Below are 9,027 nucleotides of genomic sequence, written 5' to 3'. Positions count from 1 at the left end.
CCCTGCCTCTCCTTCACAAGACGACCATCTCTTGGGACATTCCTCCTCTGGGGTCACAACCCACCCTGTCCTTCACAAGACGAACAATCTCTTGGGACAATCCTCCTCTGAGGTCACAACCCTGCCTGTCCTTCACAAGACGACCATCTCTTTGGACAATCCTCCTCTGAGGTCACAACCCACCCTGTCCTTCACAAGACGAACAATCTCTTGGGACAATCCTCCTCTGAGGTCACAACCCACCCTGTCCTTCACAAGACGACCATCTCTTTTGGACAATCCTCCTCTGTGGTCACAACCCTGCCTGTCCTTCACAAGGCGACCATCTCTTGGGACAATCCTCCTCTGAGGTCACAACCCAGCCTGTCCTTCACAAGACAACCATCTCTTGGGACATTCCTCCTCTGAGGTCACAACCCAGCCTGTCCTTCACAAGACGAACCATCTCTTGGGACAATCCTCCTCTGAGGTCACAACCCAGCCTGTCCTTCACAAGACGAACCATCTCTTGGGACATTCCTCCTCTGAGGTCACAACCCTGCCTGTCCTTCACAAGGCGACCATCTCTTAGGACAATCCTCCTCTGAGGTCACAACCCAGCCTGTCCTTCACAAGACGAACCATCTCTTGGGACATTCCTCCTCTGTGGTCACAACCCTGCCTTGCTAGGTCACATCCCCCTTTTCCTCATAAAACGGACAACTTCTAGCAGGCTCGCTCTTTGGAGTCACAGCCCTGCCTTTCCGTCTGCCAAACCCCTCTGGACCTCCTTGAAGTTACAACTGGTGTCAGTGCAAAGCGCTTTAGAAAATGCAGCTCTGCGTGCAGAAGCCCAGATGTGTCCAAACTGCGGACCTTGAATATTTTCCACTAAATAAACTGAGTGCAGACTTCAATATTAGTAAAAGCCATATAGTTTTATTTCCAATGTCTACAACATCCACATTCTTTTCCAAACAGTGGTTTTAATAAATAAAATAATGAACCACAGTGGGAGGCATATAAAAGCCAAGAAAAGTATCATATAAATTTTAAAAGGATTTGTTTTGAACCCTTGTCCTACAATACGTGTGTCCAGAAGAACTTGAACGAGGCCAATGGATCAACACCTCCAACCTCCGGTTTCCTCCTACATTTCATTACAAAGTGCCCAATACATGCAATATGTTCAAAAAGACATGTTTTTCATAGAGATCTAAAAGCAGTTATTCTGCTTGAATATCCAGTAATATTTCTTGCAGATTTGCGTGTTCCTACAGATGATATATACACTGGACACATTATGAAAATGCCCTAGAATACAGTCATTTGGTTGACAGTTTTAACACTAGTGATCACCGACGCATAAATTGCGAGGGGTCGGGCATTCCCTGTCCTCCTGGATGGTTCCACTGGTGCATATTTCCTCCAGGGTGCTGTGTCCCTTGTGATCGCACTAACTCGCCCATTTTCTCTGCTTTGACTTTTCTGACATGGGCCAAGGTTTTCCTGGGTATGAATAAATCTAGAAATATTTCAATGTCAACGGATTTATCCAGCAACTTTTCCGCCAAATCCTGCAAAGAATGAACATAGAATTTAGTCACATCATCTGAAACGACTGTCTTAGCCTCCTCCTATAGCAGGCCTTGGGATCCAAAGGCTGGCACTGGCCGGATGTAGTGTTGCAGCTTCCACTAGCACTGGGGAGATTAGCTACATGCCACAACATCTGATCTTTGTTAGGTGCTGTTGATCACTTTTGTAGTGTCTGGCATCTTAAAAACACTCATTTTGATTGATTTTTGTTCCCTGTCTAAATTTGTGGTCCAGTATCCTTTACTCACTAGTATCATCAAATTACTTTGCAGGACTCACCTCTGAATCATCTTCAGTCTTGGATGCCTTTGTCTGTAGCATTGCCAGTGCTGTGTCCAACGTCAGATCATCCTCATTGGATACTGAAAAGAATTGCCATGATTTCTCATTAACAACACCTCAAGAATACTGTCAGAAAACCAAATGATGATAGTGTTAACCACTGTCAGTTCTATATGAGAACATCCAATTAATCATTTTATCATTTGAGTCTACGGCCGTATTACGTGCTAACCTGTGTTGGATCTTTAGCTTAGGCACACGGTGGACATTGCCGTCGACGTATTTTATGCTTCACTCAAATTAAATTGAAGAACCATTGGCACCATTTGCAGAATGACACACTTAGAATTTGGGTTTCATTACAAGACAAACTACAGGGTAGTCGCCCTTAGCTTGCTCCCATCTCAGTCCTTAGTGACTAACAAACAACTTACACAGTTTTCCCTTGTTCTCCAGTACTTCTTCCTGTAGTTGCTTAGCCTGCTCATGAGCTGAGGCTAATCTCTCTTTACCCTGAATTAATCGAGGTTCTCTTGATAAGTTGAACTCGGCCAAACTCTTGTTACTTGCCATCAACATTTGTTTTTCACTAACAAGATTTTTAACCTGGAATTGAGAATAGTTCCCATGTTAGTTTCATTTATTTCTGAACAATGGAAAATTATCCCACTTACCCATAATAACTACTGGGTTGAAAGAACTGCAGGGTTAAGTGTCTTGCGCAAGGACACTGAATTAATCTGTGGTTTTAATGTGATTTGCAACTACAAAAATGTACTTGCTAACCAGTTTCACATGAGCAACAACATTGATGAAACGAAGTCAAATATTGTATGATGAATTGTGGTAGATCCTAAACTGCACATGTCCTAGACGGGGGTCATCTCAACATTTCACTTCGTTACAACAACATACCTGTGGTACATCATTTATCAATGCATTCAAACGATCATCATCATCCAGCAGCTTCTGCAACTCTTCCACATTGAGATGCCTGAGAATGCCGAGGCCTTCCGATTCATCCATTGTAACATTTCCAGCTTGCAGGCGTTGACTTGCATACATCTTGGCAGCTCCCTCGAAAACAATTGTTTGTGTTCAAGAAGAATTATCTGGAAAATTGAAGAAATGGATAAGTGGTCTGGTCTTTAACTAGTCTTACTCAAAACCTCATCATCAGTCCATCTCGACACTCGAGAAAGTCCAGTAGTTTTTATTCATTCCTGGGAGCACAGTGACAGTGATATGATCTCTAGTCTAAGACGCAATATAGATATCATTATCATATCACGGTCTGCATGAGTCTGACTGTGGCGACTCACCGACTGTGTCTTGTACACATTCATTCAAACAATTTCAGGCATTTGTGGGCAGATACAACCATATCTATTGACTTCATATTTACCTATTGCATCATTGGCATCTTTCATATGGAAATTGGGTGATTTAGAAAGACTTGATGCGTCTTAAGATGAACAATTTGGTATAACCCAGTAACAAATGACAATGTCGAAATGACGAAAGGAACGAACATTTCCTGTATTTTTGTTGTTGTTGTTGTTGGCGGCTTGAACAGAATTTATCTCAGATGATTACTCTTCAACGACGAAAACGTTCTTGTATTTTCGATATTTTTCATGTCGAATAGCTTGCCAAAATGGGGTCAAAGTCTTCAATAATGTTGCAAGATGAAGAAATTGAAGCCATTCAGAATGAAACTGGGTGTATGTAGATTCTGAGATCGCTTGTAGAACACCTATTTTGCATTGAATTTGTGTTGTTTTTAATTGTGCTTCAAAAGTATGCAAAAACCAGGAAGTTGGTCTGGTGTGAAAGTTAATATTGCCCTTGGAGAATTATTCCAAGTAGACCTTCTCTGGGCTTACGTTAGCCTGCTGTAATATATCATGCTTCTTTTCAGTTTCGCGGAACCAGATAGTCCGCCTGTACAGCAGATATACTAGTTTGGACAAGGGCAGGAACGGATTTTTAAGGTATGGTTATGGTACTACTGACTTGTTATAAAAAATACTTTACCAATACCATGATTGATAGATAAGATAGGCCGAGGCTAAACTGAAGTCAGGATTTTGTTCCCCCAATCTATTTCATGTTTAACTAATAGAAATAGGTGTGACAAAGTGCCTGTCAGTTGGACGAATTACTAATTGCGTTCATTAACTGCCCAACAACCTTATATTTTCTTGTGTTAACAGCCATTTCAAATCTTGATACATTTCATTCTATTTGCAGCCGAGAAGACTTCTTACGGATTCCAGAGTTAGCAATTAATCCTTTGGGTGACAGGATCGTGCATGCTTTTTTCCAAGAAAAGTAAGTCCACATTGGGAGTCTGGTTATTATATTGTGACCTGAATGTGGGTCTTGGGTCTCTTACGTCTCCTTGCCTTAAGACATACATCATTTACCGGGCTCAGATTCACTCATTTCATGTTCTGCAATATGTAGCTCTTGTTGTAGTCATTTGAGACTTGGACAATATGTAGCTCTTGTTGTAGTCATTTGAGACTTGGAAGTTGGACAGTCAGTGCACACTGGGTTCAAGAATGTTCATGATGATAAAACTGTCATTTCATGTACAACCACACTCTGGCCTTTTGGTCTTGATTTACAATGTACATCCTTTGTTGTTTTGCAGCAATGATGATGTTAATTTCAAGCAATTCATGCGTGTCCTTGCAAGATTCCGACCAATCAAATCAAGGGATAAAGACATTGTTAGTCCTCTGAATAGTCGTGAAGAGAAATTAAGGTGTAAGTTATCCCAGCTGTCGGTTTTCCATTGCCCATAACAGCGTTCTCTACACCATTACAATAAAGGGAGGACCACTCCTCATGAATTTTTTGGCATTTACTCCATTTGACTTTCTCCGCTCTTAGAATTCTGATTTTCTTGTGGTTTTTCATTAGGAGCTCCCCACTTTAAACTCACTGCCTCACTTTTAATCTCACTGCCTAGCTCTTCTTAAGAGTCCTTGACAAATAACATCATTTTAAAGTCGGTATCATTACTTTCACATGCTCAATCATCTCATATTAACACTTGTTCAAATCTTCTGAAAATATGTTTCAACATCATAATCAATTCCTGTTTCAGTTGCCTTTAAGATGTATGATCTAGATGGTGATAATAAGATTGCTAGAGAGGAATTGCTCGCTGTGTTACATATGATGGTTGGTGCTAATATATCAGAAGAACAGGTGGGTTCTGGACAGTTATCCCTTTTTTTAGGAGAACATATTTCCTCCTTCAAAAGGAAATGGGCAGGGAGCAGTTTTTGCCAAAAAGGGCATACTACCTTGCGAAATGCTTTTCTCCAAACAGAGACAATGTAAACTTGAAATTCATGATCTGGCCAAGTTAACACTGCCCTTGTAATCGGAAAGAAGTGTTACATCTTTCAAATATCAGTACGTACAAATTGTCCATTTCAGCTTGGCAGCATTGCTGATAGGACGATAGCAGAAGCAGATGAAGACAACGATAATATGATCTCTTTCGAGGAATTTACAAAGGTATGTTGGGAATTATCAGATTAGTTTTCCAGAGATTTAAAACTTAGGATATTTGACCAAATGAAAGAGCTGGAATATTTTGTCCGAATACATACTGGGTCGGTTAGGCAGCATTTCTGAGGAAAATGAAACTATATCAACATTTCAATTTGTATTAACCATTCAAATTCAGCAGCAAATGCACCGTTTAGTCCACCACCAAGTGAAAAGGATCGTCGCAAACATTTTGGTTCACTGTATCATGATGCCAACAGGTTTCATTGCGTTTTGTTCTTAATTTCAGGCCATGGATAGGGTAGACGTTGAGCAAAAGATGAGCATTCGTTTCTTGAATTAGTGATGGTGGTAGCTTCCGTGGATTGTGGTGATAGCTTCCACGCAGGTTGATGCCAGTGGTGTGCAGAGAGGACCTTCCGATGAAACATTGATTACCGAGGATTGAAATGACCAAGATATAATGTAGATAGACATGGATGCATCATATTTGATATACATGGATTGAATAAATATGTGCAGGTTATGGGCCATAGTAGAATCACCAGACGCCTTTGTTCAAGGCGTTTTGGATTTTTAATTAAGGAGTTTATTGATTCTTGTTTTGCCTCGGTTGTGGCAGCTAATAGGTGTATTCATTCTGATGGACAGGTGCAGTACGGAGAAGTTTTGAGTGACTTTTGAAGAGAGGTGCTAAGTGCACTTCATGAGGGATATGACGCCAATTACATCGTGATTAAAACTGTTACCAGTCCTCAATTCGTAATGTTACTTCATTTTTTAACTATAAATTAGGCCAGTGTTGGATGTGCTAGTAACCATCATATTGGGTGATATGAATAAAGGCTAGCAAATGCTTTTACTTCAATTTTGTACAGAAAGGCCAAGTGTAAATGTACATGGAGTTTTAGATAAAAGCATTTACCTTTCTTTATTCATATCACCAATTGTCTTGCTTGAACTTTGCATTAGCCCATGTGAACTGAATGTTTTGTCATCCTGAAATCATTCCTATATTTCTTCACTGGAAAGGGCCCGGCCCGTTTAGGATGTGTAAATATGCTTTTAGATACATGCCTGCATTGTAGAAATGCCTTTGCCATTTCTATTCCTTTTCAAGCCAGTTGTGTTTCAGTGAAGGGTTGTGGACTTTTGAGCTCATTGTTTAAAGAGTAAAAAAAAATGCTGAGTTGTGTTGCTGGGTGGCACTGTATCACTTGAGGCTCTGGTTTGGATTAGAAATTGCAGAAATTTTGTGAAAATCCTGTAATTTCAAGTTTAGGCCCAGTTTACTCAAAATCAGGATGGTGATGACCTATTTTGGTTTTGGTTTCTGAATAGCCCAGACAAAACAGTAGAACATATCAAATACTCAAACCCCAACTAAGTTATATAGTCCTATAGTTCGAGTGGACTTTTCTCACTTACCCTGTATAATGTACTGAAAGATGCTAAACTACTGATAGCTTGGGTGCAGTTGGGATACCGATTATAACTTTCTTCACTTCGGGTCAAGGTTAGTGATACTTCCATATGTGGTGTTAATTTCATAAATAAAATGGATATTCTATTTATTAGGCATGTTGATGTAATTAGAACCAGAGTTTTATAAATATACTAGTATTCAAGAAATCTAAACTGAGAAATTCTTAGTATGTTTCTCTTTATTATTACATGTAAGTTGTTGTTGCAAGTTACAAAATTCTTTGAGACTTCCTTGGTGACAGTGTTCACAAATCAGATATTGTCAGTCTTTCATTGTTTGACCATGATCCAGTGAAGGCCTCCCAAAGCTGGTTATTAGATCCGGTCACATTCAGATATTGAAGACCTCCCAGAGCTGGTTATTGAGTTCCCCGTCTCAAAGCCCTCCCAGAGCTGGTTATTGGATCCGGTCACATTCAGATATTGCAGACCTCCCAGAGCTGGTTAATGATTCCCATCATATTCAGATGGAGACTGCGGTCTCCAGCTTTCCGGACGAAGAAAATCACCTCGTGCAATCTGGATACTCTGATCAGCCACTAGTGCAGTTTTCTTATTCTCTCATTCTATCTCATAACGTGCCTGATGAAACTGAGATTATATTAGTGCGATACATTTATGATAGATGGCGATACTAATGAGCAGACACTGAACAGTGCAATCGAGCACATGGGCAGATTGTGCCTGATACAACTGATCCCGGCATAATTTTATTAAACAACACCAAACTTCTCTTGGCAAAATACCGACCATGTTCTTCAGATATGACTTTTGCCAATGAGACAGTGCCTGGCCCTTCCCACTAGACGTGTACAGCGTACTTGTAGCCGATCGAAGCCTCTTTCCATTGGCTAATGAGACAGCTGTACTGAATTCTGTCCTCACGGCCACGCAAGGCAAATCACGTCTCTTGTCTTCCTGGATGAGAGAATTCCACTTGCGGACAACCTCAGCTTTATAATCTTTCCTCGATGTTGATAGCAGGCATACTGGGGGGAACAACCTATCTGGAGACAGCCGCCAGCTCTTGGTGATATAGTACGAGATGAACAGCCTTTTGAAGACAGATCAGAGCCAGCTCTGGGCGAAATGTGCTGCCGCGGGAACAACCCATCTTGAAGAAAGATCAGTGTAGCGCTCGGCGTTGACGTAGGCCTATTGGGAAAACAACCTGTCTTGAAGACAACCATCAGTGCTAGCTCTGGGAGAGGGTGTACTGGGAGAACAACCCACCTTGGAGACAAACACCAGTGCAAGATCTTGGCAAAAAGGAGTGATTGGGGGCACAACCCATCTTGGAGACAGATCAGTGCTTGCTCTGGAAGATGGCGTATTGGGGAAAACCCCATCTTGAAGACAGATCACTGAGCACTAGCACTGGGCGATAGTGTATTGAGGAATTACCCATCCTGAAGACAGATTAGTGCTAGCTCCAAGCGGGGACAACCTATCTTGAAGACAAGCATCAGTACTAGCTCTGGGCGACGGTGCATTGGGGGGGGGGGGGGGGGGGGGGGAAGTGTCCTATCATGAAGAAAGCCATCAGTGCCAGTTCTGGGCGATGGTGTGTTGGGTGAACAACCCATGTCTTGGACATTGATCAGTGCTAGCTCTGGTGTATAGGGGAACAAACCATATTGAAGACTGACCTGTGCTGCGCAGGGCAACGGTGTATTTGGTGAACAATCCATCCTGAAGACAGACCAATGCTTGCTCTGGGTGATGGCGTATTGGGGAACAACCCATATTGAAGACTGACATGTGCTTGCTCTGGGTGATGGCGTATTGGGGAACAAACCATATTGAAGACTGACCTGTGCTGCGCTGGGCAACGGTGTATTTGGTGAACAACCCATCCTGAAGACAGACCACGCGCGTTTTTAGTAGAATAATGTCACCATTGGTAACAGGAAAGTCTATATCAAGGCGCTTCTCTTTGACTGTATCATATCATCCATGATTACCAGAGGCGGCCTAATTGTCGAAATATTTTCTGTAATTATGTTTTGGTCCAGCACTGCACATGTACTCAGTTGACTATAAATCATCTAAATTGTAATAATTGTGTTTTATGTACCATCACTAGTGTGTGCTGTGAATAGTAGCTTATTGGATAGCCTTTTTCAGTTTAAATTAGCCATTATGCAATGG

General features: G+C 41.5%; 2 protein-coding genes across 2 annotated transcripts; one reads left to right on the top strand and one right to left on the bottom strand.

Annotated features, from left to right (window-relative positions):
- Nucleotides 1-898: 898 nt before the first annotated feature.
- Nucleotides 899-3,376, bottom strand: LOC135484376 (vacuolar protein sorting-associated protein 37B-like). The gene is made up of 5 exons (XM_064765771.1): nucleotides 3,266-3,376; nucleotides 2,776-2,972; nucleotides 2,295-2,466; nucleotides 1,858-1,940; nucleotides 899-1,556 (listed from the first exon to the last, which is right to left on the bottom strand). The coding sequence occupies exons 2-5, from the start codon at nucleotides 2,923-2,925 to the stop codon at nucleotides 1,335-1,337; spliced, it is 627 nt and encodes a 208-aa protein (XP_064621841.1). The 5' UTR covers nucleotides 2,926-2,972; nucleotides 3,266-3,376; the 3' UTR covers nucleotides 899-1,334.
- A 62-nt stretch (nucleotides 3,377-3,438) lies between these two features.
- Nucleotides 3,439-6,965, top strand: LOC135484377 (calcineurin B homologous protein 1-like). Its single transcript, XM_064765773.1, has 7 exons — nucleotides 3,439-3,584; nucleotides 3,782-3,854; nucleotides 4,114-4,194; nucleotides 4,520-4,635; nucleotides 4,979-5,082; nucleotides 5,317-5,397; nucleotides 5,681-6,965. The coding sequence occupies exons 1-7, from the start codon at nucleotides 3,518-3,520 to the stop codon at nucleotides 5,732-5,734; spliced, it is 576 nt and encodes a 191-aa protein (XP_064621843.1). The 5' UTR covers nucleotides 3,439-3,517; the 3' UTR covers nucleotides 5,735-6,965.
- Nucleotides 6,966-9,027: the final 2,062 nt, after the last annotated feature.

This window comes from Lineus longissimus, chromosome 3 (assembly GCF_910592395.1).
Source record: "Lineus longissimus chromosome 3, tnLinLong1.2, whole genome shotgun sequence".
NCBI classification, from domain to species: Eukaryota; Metazoa; Nemertea; class Pilidiophora; order Heteronemertea; family Lineidae; genus Lineus; species Lineus longissimus.
The sequence above is the reverse complement of the archived record's forward strand: the minus strand, read 5'-3'. Positions and strand labels throughout refer to the sequence as shown.